The 18,543-nt window shown below is 34.5% G+C and overlaps 2 protein-coding genes across 7 annotated transcripts; one reads left to right on the top strand and one right to left on the bottom strand.

Moving 5' to 3' along the window:
• The first annotated feature begins 368 nt into the window (after window positions 1-368).
• On the top strand, window positions 369-12,608 carry LOC101497647 (uncharacterized protein At5g08430-like). Of its 5 annotated transcripts, XR_012163588.1 has the most exons (5): window positions 2,179-3,417; window positions 4,261-4,787; window positions 5,341-5,743; window positions 5,825-5,875; window positions 6,335-12,608. XR_012163588.1 is itself a non-coding variant. In XM_073370114.1 (3 exons), the coding sequence occupies exons 1-3, from the start codon at window positions 4,755-4,757 to the stop codon at window positions 6,479-6,481; spliced, it is 231 nt and encodes a 76-aa protein (XP_073226215.1). In that variant the 5' UTR covers window positions 369-4,754; the 3' UTR covers window positions 6,482-12,608. The 5 variants fall into 5 exon arrangements, 1 of the variants encoding a protein (XP_073226215.1); XR_012163591.1 differs by having other exon boundaries at window positions 1,318-4,787; window positions 5,449-5,743; XR_012163590.1 differs by lacking the exon at window positions 5,341-5,743 and having other exon boundaries at window positions 1,773-3,417; window positions 5,787-5,875.
• A 1,576-nt stretch (window positions 12,609-14,184) lies between these two features.
• On the bottom strand, window positions 14,185-17,310 carry LOC101488545 (uncharacterized). Of its 2 annotated transcripts, XM_004485346.4 has the most exons (3): window positions 17,059-17,310; window positions 15,898-16,275; window positions 14,185-14,908 (listed from the first exon to the last, which is right to left on the bottom strand). In XM_004485346.4, exon 3 carries the CDS (start codon window positions 14,788-14,790, stop codon window positions 14,434-14,436), a length of 357 nt encoding a protein of 118 aa, XP_004485403.1. In that variant the 5' UTR covers window positions 14,791-14,908; window positions 15,898-16,275; window positions 17,059-17,310; the 3' UTR covers window positions 14,185-14,433. The 2 variants fall into 2 exon arrangements, with proteins under 2 accessions (XP_004485403.1, XP_004485404.1); XM_004485347.4 differs by lacking the exon at window positions 15,898-16,275.
• Between the last annotated feature and the right edge of the window lie 1,233 nt (window positions 17,311-18,543).

Here is an 18,543-nt window from a genome sequence, read left to right as displayed (position 1 = left end):
GTTGCCGATGTTTGTGATTGTTGTGCTGGTGCCATAAATAACGGAGGCACTTGTTCTCTGTTTTGGAAACATCTTGCAAGTGCTTTTGTTTTGAGGTGTTTAAAACAACAAACTTATTCTATTTATCTTTGAAAAAGAATCCTAGATTGTCCAACAGGTTCATTCGTCCCTGTTATTCTTCGTACAGGTGAAAACCATTTGTTAAAACAGTATCAGGAACCAATTTTTTTCATTGTACTATAATTCTTTTTACATCATATTTTCTCGGTTGTACTCGCAATTGAGTAAAGAAAGTTCACCTCTTTATGCAGGTTGTATGTATACACTTTCTCTTTCGCTCTATATATTCATTATAGATTTCGAAGATCAAGAGACATATGAATGTTATTTTCAAGAATATTATAAATTTATCAAAAAAAAAAAAGGGTTGAATTCTCAAATGGCTCATTTTGCCCATGACTTCATTAAAAATGTGAAAAACAAGCGTGACTTGGATCCATACGAAATAAGCGAGAAGGAAGATGATTCTGGCGAATCTGATGTGAGTGACTTTCAACCTTTTGATTACGAAGACCTGAATGACACATCAGGAGTTAAATCGGTGAGGGGAAAGAAGAAACGCATGAAAAAGCTAAAGTTAATAAAAGGAAAAGTTGGAGATAAGAAAAAGGACTTCAATAATGTTACCAACACCCCTCAAATTGCTACTCGAACCCCCCAAAATTATAAAAAAAAATGAAAATACTCAAAATGCCATTTTATCAATGTTACACATTTATTAACCCATAACTTACATTCATCAACATTAAACTCATCTCATAACTCACATAAAAAAATCACCATACCTCACTAACCATAACTTATAATCATTAAAAACTTACTTCACTCACTCATATCCTACAACACATCAGTTTGATCATCACATTGTGGTTAAATCTACATAAAAAGGTATGTTTGTTGGTCTTATTTGAGTTCGTATTTTTTTCTCTAAATCTGAGGATTTTACGTGAACTCAGTTCACGTACGTTCTGGTGTTACGTGAACTAATTCACGTATGGTTTAAAAAAATAAAAATTTCAGAAACTACGCAATCTGAATTAACGTAAACTTACGTGAACTCAAATTGCATGATCAATGAAGTTTGACAATTCAACCCAACTCAATATGTACGCAATCTGAATTCACGTAAACGTAAGTGAACTCAGATTGCGTAATCAATGAAGTTTGAAAATATAAGTCATATACGTGAACTTCAATTTACGTATGTTTACGTGATTTGAGTTCAAGTACGGTTACTGGATTTCAGATTGCGTAACGCTACGTGAACTTAGTTCACGTAAACATACGTAAATTGAAGTTCACGTACATGTTAAACAAAATATTGAGAATTTTGTTTTCCTTTGTTCTGGATGCAAATAAATTTTGTTTTCCTTTATGAGACAACAATGATGAAATGTATGAAGGTTTGGAACCTGATTTTGAGGATATGGATGACGGTTTGGAACGTAAAATAAGGAGGTCTTTTACAGCGCTTTTCTCAATAAGCGCTATAAAAGCCTTTAAAAAAATAAGGAGGTCACAAAACTTTGTTTTATACTAAGTTAAGAGGTCTTTTAAAGCGCTGTAATAGGCTTTTAAAAAATAAGTTAAGGAGGTCTTTTACAGCGCTATTCCCAAGAGCGCTGTAATAGGCTTTTCAAAAATAAGTTAAGGATGTCTTTTACAGCGCTCTTTCAAAGAGCGATGTAATATGCTTTTAAAAAATAAATTAAGGAGGTCTTTTACAACACTATTTCAAAGAGTCGCTGTGATAGGCTTTTAAAAAATAAGTTAAGGATGTCTTTTACATCGCTCTTTCAAAGATCGCTGTAATGAGCTTTTAAAAAATAAGTTAAGGGAGATCTTTTACAGCGCTTTTTCAAAGAGCGCTGTAATATGCTTTTAAAAAAATAAGTTAAGGAGGTCTTTTGCAGCACTCTTTGCTCTTTCAAAGAGCGCTGTAATAGGCTTTTAAAAACTAAGTTAAGGAGGTCTTTTACATCGCTCTTTCAATGAGCGTTGTAATAGGGTTTTATATATAACAGTAAACCGCTTCAGTTTCCTCTTCATTTCTTAAACTTCACTACGCTTCAGAGTCCTCCTCCTCTTCATTGTCCTTCTCATTGCGAACCCTACTGTCATACGAACCATATTGCCACCCATCTCCATTGCGAACCATCTCCAATTTTGTTACTATCTCTATAAACTCTCATTCAAATACTATCCCTAAACCCTAAACTGCTTCAGTTTCCTCTTCATTACGTAAACTTCATACGCTTGTTTCCTTCTCCTCTTCATTCTCCTTCTCATTGTGAATCCTACGAACAATATTGCCTTGTTACTAACCCTCATTATGTAAACTTCATACTCCTCTTCATTCTCCTTCTCATTGCGAATCCTACGAACAATATTGCCTTGTTATTAACCCTCATTACGTAAACTTCATACACTTGATGATGATTGATGAAGATGGTTGAAGAATATGATGATTGACTATGAATATGAAGAAGATGAACAATGTGTTGAATATAGAATGAAGAGGAAGAAAATGTGTTATGAAGAAGATGAAATAAAGAAGATGAGTTATGAAGAAGATGAGAAGATGAGTTATGAAAAAGATGAGTTATGAAGAAGATGAAATAGAGGGAACGGTAATTTAGGCATTTTGATTTTTTTAAATATTTAGGGGTGTGGGTAGTAATTTAGGGAGTGTTGGTAGCAATATTGAAAGAATTTTGTAGGATGGGTTTCAAGAAGTCTCATTGATTTTCTTTAAGATATTAGTAGAGACATAACCAAAGAACTTTCCGAGCTTCAATTATCATTGAGTACTGCAATAGTAACAAGTTATTCGACCCTTCGAAAAAGCGAAAGATCATATATGATGAAAAGTCAAGGACTTTACTATGGAGGAAGTCAGTGAACAAAAACAACATCCAAAACCTTTTGACATTGCATTTTGTTGAGAATCTTGAGGAAACAGATGATATCATCTGTGGTTCAGAAGAAAGGGATTATAATGAGTCGATAAAATTTTCAAGGTCGAGAAATTTGAACCCAACTACAAAATCATGTCAGAACCTAGTTTCTAAAGAGCTTCCAAACGGTTTCGAAGCTATAATTAGTTCAATCCTAAAGCTTGTCTAGTTGAAGAGGAGCTTAATTGAGGAGCTTTTAAAGAAACCAGAAGCTTTTGATGGCAAAGTCTTGGGAAGTTTTGTGAGAACCAAATCTGACACCAATGACTATTTGCAGAAGAACTCCCATCTGCTCTTACCAGTAATAGGTAATGTTGGTCGTGGCTAGAAGTTACTGGTCATAAAAGACAAGCATACAATTTTTTATGAGAAGTATAGTAGATAATTTTGCTATCTTCAGGTATTTAAGTACTCTACCGATACTGTCATATTGTCATTTTCTTGATCTTATTTCTAAAATGTTGTCATAAGTTCTATACAAGCATCAATTCTCTTAATGGAGAGGAAAAAAAATGAAATATAAAGAACAGTAGATATTGCACATAACTAAGTCATACATTGTATCCAAAACTTTAATTGGTAGATTTTTTTTTTGCACATTACTAAGTCATACGTTATATCCACTACACATTTGAAAAAGAAAAATGAGAAATAAAATTGAAAGGTTTAAGTACAATTTTTTATCTTGGCATATACATTGCTGCAGAAGGAAGTTAACATGAGTGATGTTCTTTTACTAGCTATATGATAGAAACCAGAATTTTATTGACTAGAATTAATGAGCTTTGAAGCTCTTACAATGCTGGAAATCTGAAAATGCAGAAAAGGAACAAAACCAGAGTTCTAAGAACTCCTTAACCAGAGAAAGAATTCTTCTAATTATTTCTTAGAATATTTTCTCAATATTTTTCCTTCTTCCTATTCCCTTATTCTTATAACATAAAATAAGTGACATTATTAACTAGCTTTTATTCCATTCATTCATCCTTCTTAAAACTGAATGCCTTTCCGACTTCCCCTTCCCTCATTCCTTTAATGGAATATCAGTAGAATAAGAGACATTATTAACTAGTTTTTATTCCCTCCATCTATCATTCTAGAAACTATATGTGTGTGAGGTGTGTGACTGAGGCCCACTCTTTGGGCCCTCGTTCCTCTTAATTTGCAGTGTTCTATCACTATCATACTTTTCTGATATACATACATTGATTTATGTATCTGTATATATCACATGAATAAACAGATCTTCAAAGAAAGAAGAAATCAACCAAGAAATTATGCCCCGGCTTGTTAATGTGCCAAAAGATGTTCCTATCTGCAAAATTTCAGACGATGATTTTTTTGAGGTATTTGTATTGCGCTAATGCTAACATAATTTTCTGGTGCAATTTCCCTTGTTTTTGGAGACCTGGTTGTAAACGAAGTAGCAGTTTCCTAGTAAAAGTGGATAACTCAATTTCCAAACCACTTTTCTACAAGATGTTGAATATATTGTATTATTTCCTGCATCAGAGCATAGCTGGGATTCTGATGTGAAGGTGATTATCCGTAATTTTTTTCAAAGTTTGTTGATGTTATCTAATATGATTTGTGTATCCATATTCTGTAAGAAAATTATGACAAGGTTCAGGATTCTGCTGCAAAGTCTACACTCACCCTAGTTGGTCGTGTATAATTCATGGATTCTTAATTTATAAGTATTTTCTGCATGAAGAATGTCAAGATCTGTATCAGAGAATGAGAAATGATTTGCTCAAACAGCCAACTATAGTAAGTTTGTTGTGTGTGAGTGATTTAGTTTGTTTCAATAAAAAAAATTATGCTTCATGATCTGATCAATTATGAATAAGGTCCATGTAAATCTTTTCAGATTTTAATAGTAGGAATTATTATTATGCAGTGCAATATTATGCTGGCTGTACAGGAGAATATCTGTAAAAGAAAGGGCAAATGAAGTTCAATAATATAGTATTAATAACTAATAAAAGTCATACATCTAAAGAAGCTTTTTAGCAGTACATGTACATCAGATAATCGATAGATTAAGTTTGAGACTTAAGCTAGTGAAAATTTATATTTGTAGCTATCTACTAGTCTACTATTAAACCGATTTCTTCAAAATCTAGCCTTAAACTGACGCTGTTCACTTGTTTCAACGATTTTTTGCCTGCAATGAAACAGATCCTTGCCATACCACATGCTTAATAATATCTCATATTAATTATTTTGTTTGGTAAAGTGAATTGTAAAGTTAGTAACCCTACACATGTTTTGAATCTTTAGCATTGAAGTCAAAGTCTAATTTCATCCATTGTCTTTGTAGAAATCATAGAAAGCTATGTCTCCACATGGTTATTACGGCCTATTTTTTCACTTCCTGAGTTGATGTCCAATATAACATTCATTGATGTATAATGTCCTGTGATTGAAGCTAATATATGTCCCTGGCATAGAGAAGGGGTCAGTGAACTGGTGGGAAGTAAGAAATTGAGGGGTCACATGGGATATCATGTAAATCACAGGGGATGAGCAATATTACCAGCAGCTTCTCGAGAAACAGAAGCATGCTATAGATTTAATGTCACATAATTAAGGCGTGTTTTGGCTTAGAACCTTTAATTTTGTTCAGTCATTTTAGACGACGATGATTTTATGGGCTTTCCCCTATGTGAGCAATGTGACCAAATGTGATTAGACGACGCTGATTTTATGGGTGTTCCTTATGAGTAAGAATTTTATTTGTTAAACAATATTTGATTGGATTTGTAGAAAAATGTGACCAAATGATAACCACCTGGGTTTCGCAGCTGGAGCTTGAGCAGAAAGCCAAAACTCTGCATGAAGATATAATAAAGCATGTATGTAGCTTATAAATATTATTCTGTTGCGTAGTAGAATCCTTTTTTTTTTTGCTATTGTAAAGATAGATCTCAAAATATATAATTCAAAGTGCAATTTCATAGAGTCTAGCATGTAAACATGGGTTGTGCATCATGAAATTCAACTAGGGCAAAAGATCACTTACTATTTTCCAGCATTAAAAAAAATTACTATACATGCAAAGAATTTACATTCACAAAATTGTGAAATTTACTTAAACATATGCTAGGAGGCAATAAATCTATACATTGTACTGAAATATTTGAAATCTTCCCTTATGTTATCCCTTCAATCATTTATGCTCAATAATTCATTTGTCTAGTGGATTATTAATATGTTAATAACTGCTCTAATATAAATATTATTGAGTATAAAAGAAACTCAGATGTATCATATTTTGTTACTGATATTTGTCTCTCTTTTGCTTTATATGGCAGTGGATCTCAAGGGAATTAGCATTGTTACGAAATCACATTGATCTGGCAGATGAAAAAGGATGGAGTAGAGAATATCCTTTCATGATGTTTTTGTTGATGCTACCTCAGATTAGAAAGCTAAAAGGCCAAAATATTGAGAATTGTTAATTTCTTCCCTAATTTATTGCTGACAGGTTGTGCCTTAACCATGTTTCCATACACTTGCTTAGTACATGGACCGCAAACTGAAGCTTGAGTCTTCATCAGAACAATCACGTTTATTAAGTGAAATTCCAAAAGTAATTCCCGAAATGGTTTATACCAATATGTCACCAAAAGATTCCTCAAGCGAAGATAAGCTTCAGCAAAATGATTTGCCAAAATTTGCCACTAGAGATACTTGTAACTCCAAATATGGTGGTTTTGCTCAATCTATGGATAAGAGAACAGATGTTATAGGTCTGTCAGGCTTCTTAAATATACTCCCTCAGTTTTCCTATATATCTAATGTGTGCTTATAAGTTAAAACTACTTCATTTTTAAAAAATCCTGAATCTTGAAACCCTAAACATGAAACCCTAAATCCGAAACACTAAACCTGAATCCTAAACTCCTAAACCTAACTATAAACCCTAAACCTGAACCCTAATCTCGAAACCCTAAACCCTAATACCTAAACCTGAAACACGAAACCCGAAACCTGAAACCCCTTAATGCGAAACCCGAAACCCTGAAACCGTAAACCCGAAACACTAAAATCGAAACCATTAACCCGAAATGCTGTACCCGAAACCCTAAGCCCGAAACCCTACACCTGAAACCATAATCTCAATACCCTAAACCCGAAACCCTAAATCCTAAACCCTAAACTTGAAACCCTAATCTTGAAACCCTAAACCCGAAACCCTTAACCCTAAACCCTAACACGAAAAACTAAACCTGAAACCTTAAACCCGAAACTTGAAACCCTATACCAAAAACTAGAAACCGTAAACCTAAACCCTGAAATCCTAAACCTGAAACACTAAAGTCGAAACCCTAAACCCGAAATGCCATACAAGAAACCCTGAGCCCGAAACACTACACCTGAAACCATAATCTCGAAACCCTAAACCCGAAACACTACATCTGAAACCATAATCTCAAAACCCTAAACCTAAAATCCGAAACCCTAAACCCTAATCTTGAAACCCTAAACCCTAAACCTAGAACATGAAACCCTAAACCCGAATCCCAAAACCTAAACCCTTAACCCTGAAACCCTAAACCCAAAACACTAAAGTCGAAACCCTTAACCCGAAACCCTAAACCCGAAACGCTATACCAGAAACCCTGAGCCCGAAACACTACACCTGAAAACATAATCTCGAAACCCTAAATCCTAAACCCTAAACTGGAAAACCTAATATTGAAACCCTAAACTCAAAAACTAAACCCCAAAACCTAAACCCGAAACCCTAAACCTGAAAACCTAAATCTGTAACCGTAAACTTGAAACCCTAATCTAAAATCCCTTATCCCGAAACGCTAAACCTGAAACCCTAAACTCGAAACCCTAAACCTGAAACCCTAATCCTGATACCTTAAAACCGAAACCCTAAACCTGAATCCCAAAACCATAAATCCTAAACCTAGAACATGAAACCCTAAACCCGAATCCCTAAACCTGAAACCCCAAACCCTAAACACTAAACACGAAACCCTGAACCTGAAACCCTATACTAGAAACTCTAAATCTGAAACCCTAAACATGAATCCGAAAAACTAAACCTGAAACCTTAAACCCGAAACTCGAAACCCTATACCCAAAACTAGAAAGACTAAACCTAAACCCTGAAATCCTAAACCCGAAACACTAAAGTGGAAACCCTTAACCCAAAACCCTAAACCCGAAACGCTATACAAGAAACCCTGATCCTGAAACACTACACTTGAAACCATAATCTCAAAACCCTAAACCCTAAGCTCGAAACACTACACATGAAACCATAATCTCAAAACCCTAAACCCAAATTCCGAAACCCTAAACCCTAATCTTGAAACCCTAAATCTTAATCTTGAAACCCTAAACCCTAATCTTGAAACCCTAAACCCTAATCCTGAAACCGTAAACCCTAAACCTAGAACATGAAACCCTAAACTCGAAACCCTAAACCAAAACGCTGAAACCTAAACCCGAAACACTAAAGTCGAAACCATTAACCCAAAATCCGAAACCCGAAACACTATTCCAGAAACCCTGAGCCCGGAACACTACACCTGAAACCATAATCTAGAAACCCTAAACTCAAAACCCTAATATTGAAACCCTAAACCCTAATCTTAAAACCCTAAACCCTAAACCTAGAACATGAAACCCTAAACTCGAAACCCTTAACCCCAAAACCTAAACCCGAAACCTTAAACCCTAAACAGAAAATCCTAAATATGAAACCGTAAACCTAAAACCCTAATCTCAAATCCCTAATCTCGAAACGCAAAACCTGAAACCCTAAACTTGAAACCCTAAACTTGAAACCCTAAACCTGAAACCCTAATCCTGAAACCCAAAACCCTAAACACTAAACCCGAAACCCTGAACCTGAAACCCTATACTTGAAACTCTAAATCCAAAACCCTATACATGAAATCGAAAATACTAAACCTAACAAGAAACCCTAAACTTGAAACCCGAATCCCGAAACCCTAAAACCTAAACCTGAAACCCGAAATGCGAAACCGAAAACTAGAAACCCTTAATCTAAAACCAGAAACCATAAACCCGAAACCCTTAATGCGAAATCCTAAACCCTAAACCTTAAACCCAAAACCATAAACCCGAAACCATTAATGCGAAACACTAAACCCGAAACCCTAAACACCAAATCTAAAACCCTAAACCGTAAACCCAAAACCCTAAACCCTGAAATCCTAAACCCGAAACACTAAAGTCGAAACCCTTAACCCGAAACCTTAAACCCGAAATGCTATACAAGAAACCCTGAGCCCGAATCACTACACCTGAAACCATAATCTCAAAACCCTAAACCCTAAGCCTGAAACACTACACTGTAAACCATAATCTCGAAACCCTAAACCCAAAATCCGAAACCCTAAACCCTAATCTTGAAACCCTAAACCCTAATCTTGAAACCCTAAACCTTAATCTTGAAACCCTAAACCCTAATCTTGAAACCCTAAACCCTAATCTTGAAACCCTAAACCCTAAACATAGAACATGAAACCCTAAACTTAAAACCATAAACCTTTAACCCTGAAACCCTAAACCCGAAACACTAAAGTCGAAACCATTAACCCAAAACCCTAAACCCGAAATGCTATACAAGAAACCCTGATCCCGAAACACTACACCTGAAACTATAATCTTGAAACCCTAAACTCAAAACCCTAATCTTGAAACCCTAAACCCTAATCTTAAAACCCTAAACCCTAAACCTAGAACATGAAACCCAAAACACGAAATCCTAAACCTAAACCATGAAACCCTAAACCCGAAGCACTAAAGCCGAAACCCTTAACCCGAAACTCAAAACCCGAAACATTATACCAGAAACCCTGAACCTGAAACACTACACCTGAAACCATAATCTCGAAACCCTAAATCCTAAATAGTAAACCCTAAACTCGAAACCCTAATCTTGAAACCCTAAACTCGAAACCCTTAACCCCAAAACCTAAACCCGAAACCCTGAGCCTGAAACACTACACCTGAAACCGTAATCTTGAAACCCTAAACCCTAAGCCCGAAACACAATACTGTAAACCATAATCTCGAAACCCTAAACCCTAAACATAGAACATGAAACCCTAAACTCGAAACCCTAAACCTTTAACCCTGAAACCCGAAACACTAAAGTCGAAACCATTAACCCAAAACCCTAAACCCAGAATGCTATACCAGAAACCCTGATCCTGAAACACTACACCTGAAACCATAATCTTGAAACCCTAAATCCTAAACCCTAAACTCAAAACCCTATTCTTGAAACCATAAACTCGAAACCTTAAACCCCAAAACCTAAAGCCAAAACCCTAAACCCAAAACCTGAAACCCTAATCTCAAATCCTTAATCCAGTAACGCTAAACATGAAACCCTAAACTTGAAACCCTAAACCTGAAACCCTAATCCTGAAACCTTAAACCCGAAACCCTAAACCCTAAACCCAAAATCACAAATCCTAAACCTAGAACATGAAACCCTAAACCCTAAACCCGAATCCCTAAACTTGAAACCCGAAACCCTAAACACTAAACCCTGAACTTGAAACCATATACTTGAAACTCTAAATCCAAAACCCTAAACCTGAATCGGAAAAACTAAACCTGAAACCGTAAACCCGAAACTCGAAACCCTATACCAAAAACTAGAATGCCTAAACCTAAACCCTAAACCCTAAACCCTGAAATCCTAAACTCGAAACACTTAAATCGAAACCCTTAACCCGAAACCCTAAACCCGAAATGCTATACATGAAACCCTGAGCCCGAAACCCAACACCTGAAACCATAATCTCGAAACCCGAAACCCTAAACCCGAAAAATGCTATACATGAAACCCTGAGCCCGAAACACTACACCTGAAACCATAATCTCGAAACCCTAAATCTTAAATCCTAAACCTTAAACTCGAAAACCTAAACCCCAAAACCTGAAACCCTAAATCTGAAACCGTAAACATGAAACCCTAAATCTGAAACTGTAAACCTGAAACCCTAATAACAAATCCCTAATCTCGAAACGCTAAAGCTGAAACCCTAAACTCGAAACCCTAAAGCTGAAACCCAAATCCTGAAACCTTAAACCCGAAACCCGAAACCCTAAACCTAAAACCATAAATCCTAAACCTAGAACACGAATCCCTAAACCTGAAACCCGAAACCCTAAACACTAAACCCGAAACCCTAAAACCCTATACTTGGAAGTCTAAATCCGAAATCGTAAATCCGAAATCGTAAATCCGAAACCCTAAACCTGAATTCGAAAATCCTAAACCTAACAAGAAACCCTAATCCCGAAACCCAAAACTAGAAAGCCTTAATCTAAAACCATAAACCATAAACCCGAAATCCTTAATGCGAAACACTAAACCCGAAACCCTAAACACGAAATCTAAAATCCTAAACCCGAAATCCTAAACTAAACCCGAAACCCTTAACCCGAAACCCTAAACCCGAAAGGCTATACAAGAAACCCTGAGCCCGAAACACTACACCTGAAACCATAATCTCGAAACCCCAAATCCTAAGCCCGAAACACTACACCCGAAATCATAATCTCGAAACCCTAAACCCTGAAGGTGAAACACTACAACTGAAACCATAATCTCGAAACCCTAAACCCAAAATCTGAAACCCTAAACCCTAATCTTAAAACTCTAAACCCTAATCTTGAAACCCTAAACCCTAAACCTAGAACATGAAACCCTAAACATGAAATGCTAAACCTAAAACCTTAACCCTAAAAACCTAAACCCGAAACACTAAAGTCAGAACCCTTAACTCGAAACCCTAAACCCAAAACGCTATACCATAAACCCTGAGCCCGAAATACTACACTTGAAACCATAATCTCGAAGCCCTAAATCCTAAATCCTAAACTCAAAACCATAATTTTGAAACCCTAAACTCGAAACCCTAAACCCCAGAACTTAAACCCTAAACCCGAAACCCTAAATCTGTAACAGTAAACACGAAACCCTAATCTCAAACCCCTAATCCCGAAACGCAAAACCTGAAACCCAAAATTCGAAACCCTAAACCTGAAACCCTAATCTTGAAACCTTAAACCCTAAACCCAAAACCATAAATCCTAAACCTAGAACATGAAACCCTAAACCCGAATCCCTAAACCTGAAACCCGAAACCCTAAACACTAAACCCGAAACCCTGAATCTGAAACCATATACTTGAACAATTCGAGATGTTAGCCGATGGCGTTATCGTCACTGATCACAAACTCACCGATTCTGATTTCTTCAACTCCTTCCAAGACGATTTCGATGATGCAGATATAAATTAGCATATTTTCTTCTTATTCATAATTAGGTCATTGTAATTTCGTGTGTTCGTCTTCACGATGGAGAATAAAAATGTGATGTACTTTGTTTCTTGGATTTTGTGTTAATATGATGTGATATATGATGGCGACTCTTTTGTGATTAATCTCAATTTCTTGTTATGAGTTTTGCGATTTATCATGTCTAGTTTTTTTGTGTGTGTATTGATTTGATTTTGGTGTTATTTTGGTTTCATCTGTTTTACTAGGTTTTATATGAGAAAGCCTTTTTTCGATTTATATTTCAGCTGAAGCAGTGTTATAGGTGGAGAGACAGACATCGGAAGGTTTATTTTGATTGTAGTTGTATGTTTGAAATGGATGTCATATACTCTTTGAATGGGTGATCCTGTTCAGAATGGGATTCTCTATAATATTGTGTTGTCAATGGCCAAAAATAGTATATCGAAGTCCAATACTAATTTGTTTCAAATTTTGCAATGCTGTAGCACCATAACAATTGTTATTTGGATTGAAATTGAACATATTGATGAACTCATTTTTTAACTGTTTATTGGTTCATTTTTCTAAATGTCATTCACTTTTTAAAAAGTGATAAATTGTGCTGACTTATGAAAAAATGGATCAATCATAAGAGCGTGGAGAATGTGCTTATTGCTTTTATTTCCTCATTTTATATGAGCTATAGAGGAATGAAAGCTTTTGGATACCAAAGAAAACATTTATCAACCATGAGAATATTATCACAATAGCCTTAATTTATTGCACACCACGTTTTGATTATGATATTCATAGTTTTGATATGGTGAAACTGTATCAAAATGTAGTTATGATGATTTTATCGGTGAAGAGTTCTTATAATATGAGATGAGGTTTTATGTTATCTTGAGTTTTATTTACTTGAATGTATGATTAACGTACAAAGGAGAATACACAAATATGCGAACTTTTTAACATATTTCAATTCTGCGGTTTATTTTTTTTCTTCTAATTTGCATAGATTTTTTGAACATATTTTAATTCTGCTGTAGTTATTTTAATTTGAAGGTATGAACTTTATTTTATAAAAAAAGGTAAATATATTTTTTAAGGAATAGATTTTTTTGTTGTAATAAGATAAGAGTTTGTTAGAACATCTCCAACGGTACCTAAATGCGTTCGGTCCTTATTGTCAGAAAGGAACGGTACTTAATGAACTCAATCATATTGAGTTCACTGTTGGAGATGCTCTTACGGTTGAGTGGATAATAATCAGATGAATTGAATTATAACTATATTATTTTAACTGGATATTTAAAATAGATTTAATTCTAATTATTGATTTGGGCCTCATAACTAGATTTTTTGCACAACCCTAATTGGCATGTTGGGGCAATTTTTTTCAATGGATCAGTTATTGATTTAAGCCTCACAGCCAGATTTTTTGCACAACCCTAATTGGCAGATTGAGCCAAATTTTTTTAATGGATTGTATTATATGTTACAAACTATATAAGACTAAATTATTTTTCATGGCTAAACTATATAAGGATATAAGATGGGAAGAAATGAGTCCCGTTTTTATCCATCCACACACAACCAACCCGTTTTTATCCACCCACACACATCTTTCACCCAATGACCCGAATCCGACCAACCCAAAAATAAAAAATAGACGAGGAGAAGGAAAAATTGTGGATGTTTGGTTTTTCATTGGAACAAACAAAATCATTACAAAAGTTACACTAAATACCAAACATGCGTTTGGACATAGTTGTATAGTCCTTTAATTTATTTCATTATATTTATGACAAATTAACTCTTTTGTCAACAAAAAAAATATCCTTAGAAATTAAGGAACTTTTTGTAAATAAAGTTAAAACAATAAAAAGGTATAAATTGGTTATTTCTAATTGAGGGTATTATTGTCCTAAAAATAAAAAAAAATAAAAAAATTTCTCTCCTTTCATTTTCTATTCAACCAAACAAGAGAAAAGAGAGAACACGCTTTATTCGTCGCTATTTCTTCTCTTTCTCTTATACTACTGATAATACATCAAATCTACCATCTTTCTCTTTTCTCGCCTTTCTTTCTCGTTAACTTCTTCCCTCGGCCAAACATAGCCTAACTGCTCGGGCTAGCTTCTTCGTGATTCTTGCAACAATCATGGGGATGTTTATCAGAGTCATGTGGTACATCATCTTCATCGCTATCATCTTCATCAAAGGGCTTCTCTTTGTGAAAGATACAACACTTCTTGGAACTCTTTTTCTGCATAAATTCATTGTCCACAGTGCCCTCTTTCCACGACACCTTCTTTTTCTTGCGATTGAGGGGGAGAAAAAGGACTTCGGGTTGCTGTTGGTCCTGCTGAGATGAAGAGGATGATCTATCTGAGCTTTCAATTGTTATGGTGGTGGTTGCAGTAGCAGAACCTGAAGATAAGGTTACTGGTCGGGTGGTGCTCCTGCGCCTGTCCATGATTGGCAAAACAGTACTAGGTTCCTTTACAGTCCAATATATTGCAGAGACAAACGTTTATGAGATCTTGACTGAGTAATTTCCAAGGTCGCTGTGTCCACTTTTATTTTCCTTGAATCTGATTTCAAGAAAGAAACAAAAAAATTATGTTAGTTCTTAATAAACAATGTTGGGTTTGACAAACTTATAAAAAGTCCACGTATGCTATGATATTTTAGATTATCTTTTAACTGCAATCTATATATATGATCAAATTTGCACTCATACTCTGTCAACAAAACTACATTCATTCATAAATATAATATTAGTGAAGAGAAACATCTTGAATGTAATGTATACAAAGCGGAAGATGCAAAAGCAGTTTCTGAATGTGAACAGGAAATCAGAAACCTAATAACATGCAAAACAAATTACAATAAATATAAGAACCTAAAAACATAATAGCTACTTATTAAGCTACAATCATACCTAACATGCACATACAACAACTACAAAAAGAAAACATAACATGAAACAAGGCATCAGTATTCGTATAAGCTACTTAAAAAAAATACATAACGGTTTGAACTTGGTCCCAAAAAGCTGAATGCCTGAAACTGCCATGTTCCAATACATCAGACAGTGTACCAATCAAATGCTTGTTCAGTCCAAATTCACATCTCAGGTCAAATGCATGATGAATGTTTAACATAACCAAAGCATAATCAACTAGAAAATGAATTATTATTGAGCCTAAAAAACAAGACAAATTAGTTCTAAAAATTGGAGCCCGATCAACTCAGGAAAGTGGCCTTCTATTTTCTTGGGTAACATAATGCTTAGAAGATAAACAAGTTCCTAAATGCCCAAAATAATTATCATCTTCACACCTTGGAACAGCAATAGAACATAACCAAATTAAGCCCAAATTAATTATCATCTTCTAAGAATTCGTAAAGTACACTCAAAATCTATGCAGATTTTTATTTTTTTTATGGTATTGAAAAATGTATTTGCATCGTGTAATCTAATCTTGAATATATTATTATATAAATAGAAAAAAAATTACTATTTATACGATTATATTATTTTTCATGGAAGTTTTACTAATTGCAAAGCTTTACTCACTCCAAAATATAAGAAACGGCATTTCCTTTCAGCTTTGCATAACCCATCAATCAAGCAATTATATGGAACAATGTTTGGCCTATTTTTCTTCTCAGTTTTCCTCTCTGCCAGAAAACTCAAACCATCTTCTTCCCTCCCAACTTTACTAACTTTGTCAATCAAAGTATTATACAAGACCACATCAGGTTCCACGCCTATCCTATTCTTTTCTGCTTTACCTCTCAATTTATCAAATACCCTCAACGCCTCATCGATCCTCCTACCCTTGAATATCTGATTATTAATAATCCCAAAGGTTATAACACTGGATCCGTATTTTCGTTTCTTCCATCTCTGCCAACAGTTTAATGATCTTTTGAATCTCTTTGCCTTTCGATCCTGTCAACAAGGCATTGCATATGAATAAAAAATTCATATTCAAGGCTTCATATATGTCAAGAATTTATCTCATAATTAAATTTGAGATCATCCAAGCATAACTACTTTTCAATTTTTATTAACCTTCTCAATCAAGAATCATCAAGATTATACATTCTTGGATAATCAATTATAATGCGTTAATGTTGCAAACAAAAACCTACCCCAAAACATGTGTCAAACACAGTTTTGAAGACAGAAAATGTTTCCTCAATAGAAGAAGGGAATCAATAGATCGGAAACCAAAGGATAATGGGTTGAAAATGAAATAGAGAGAGATTTATATCTATCTTTCAAATGAAGAAAATCATGGACAGCAGAAACTTGAATCCAAATAACAAAGTCTGTGACTTCGTTGCCATCTTTTTACGGAACCAATTCAAATCAGAATTCTAGGGTTCGAATGACCAAGATTCATAGAGATCGGGCGTTCTTGGTTGAATTTCAATAACAGGAACGGGAACGTAAAGCTTTTTATATTTTATTGTGTATCATCATCTCTCTATTTCTTGTGACTATTCGATCAACACTTTTTTTGGCACCAATTCAAATCAAGATTTCTAGGGTTTGAATTTCAAGAACATCGTTACCATTACCGTCAATGTCGCAACTAATAAGAAGAAAAAAAATTGGCTCAAAACATCAACACCAAACACGAATATGATACCGGTCGGATTAATGCAGAAGATTGATAGGGAGAAAAAGAGAAATCGAAGTAAAGCGATTAGGGTTGAGAGCACACACCTCTGTTTTTCTATTTCTGGGTCAATAACCTTTCTCTTAGCTATTGCGTTTTGCCAAGTCTTTAAAAACAAAAGTTGTTTATCAAGATTACAACATTTCTACCGATCCAAGTTTCACAGGAACTCGGGAGTTAATGTCATGTCGAACTCAAGAGCAGGTCCAATATTATCTTAGTGTAAGTTGTGTTATTTTAGCCTTTGTGTGTCTTGATATGTTGTTGTTCTTATTTTGTCATTTTTTGGTTTCAAGAAGGATGGCCACTTTGCAAATGTGATAGCTTTGGAAGATAATTGTGGCTATAATTTCATGATCATAAACTAATAACTATAATAGTAATTTTTTTCGTATAAAACAATTATAAATATGACTATTAAGTTCAAAAATATTGACTTAAATATATTTTAAATTTCCATCTTTTTACAAATCATATATTAAATATAATTAATTTTTCTTATTAAAAAATAAATATATGAATGTTCATCTTAAAATATTGCATTAAATTAAATTTTATTTTATATAAAGTTGTGTGACAAAGACCCGAATTATACTTCTAGACTTTGGAAAGCATTTCACTAGATAATTAAGTTGAACCTTAGTACAAAATATCACCCACAAACACATTGTCATACTGAGATAACCATTCAAAATTTGGAAGGCATGTTCAGAGCTTGTATTCTTGAAGATAGAGGCAATTTGATTGGAGTCACCATTTACCTTTAATAGAATATTAAAGGTAATAACAATTATCACTCCAACATATGCATGACACCATATGAAGCACTTTATGGAAAAAAAAATATATTTATATATATAGCACCACTATGTTGGTCAGAGGTAGGACATTTAAGGATTCTTTGACCAAAAATAATTCAAGAAACCACTAAGAAGTCAAAGATAATTAAATAAAATATGAAAATTGCACAAATTAGATAGAAGAGCAATGTAGATAATAAAAGAACATCAATGAAATTTGAAGAAGGCGACCGTGTGATATTGAGAGTGACTCCAAAGTTAGGAATTAGAAGATCTTTCAAGACTAAGACATACAATCCATCATTCATACGATCCTTCCAACTACATATCCCCTATTTATAGACCAAAACAACAAAAAGTTAGATTTTTTTCATTGTTCTTCTTCATCATTCTCACGACCAAAATAGAGATCAGAGGGGGGAAACTCATTCTCTTAATTCACAAGACATAGCAGCATGTTATCTCACTCTCCCTTATTCAAATACCAAATCAATAAAAAGTGACTTCTCTCGTCCACCTGTAATTTCATGCTATGACAGTTATCAGAATAGATTGTGGCTGAAAATTGATGATTAGAAATAAGACGTATTATGCATATTTTCTTAAATACTTTTATAATAAAATAATACTTCACAGTAATAAGCGAAAATTTATTATAAATTCAACCCCTACTGTAACTAGAATATTTGGGATATCGATTATCGTTATTAGACAATTGGTTACAAAGGGCTA

The sequence above is a fragment of the Cicer arietinum genome, chromosome 1, assembly GCF_000331145.2.
Source record: "Cicer arietinum cultivar CDC Frontier isolate Library 1 chromosome 1, Cicar.CDCFrontier_v2.0, whole genome shotgun sequence".
Taxonomy (NCBI): domain Eukaryota; kingdom Viridiplantae; phylum Streptophyta; class Magnoliopsida; order Fabales; family Fabaceae; genus Cicer; species Cicer arietinum.
This window is presented reverse-complemented; position numbering and strand designations above follow the sequence as displayed.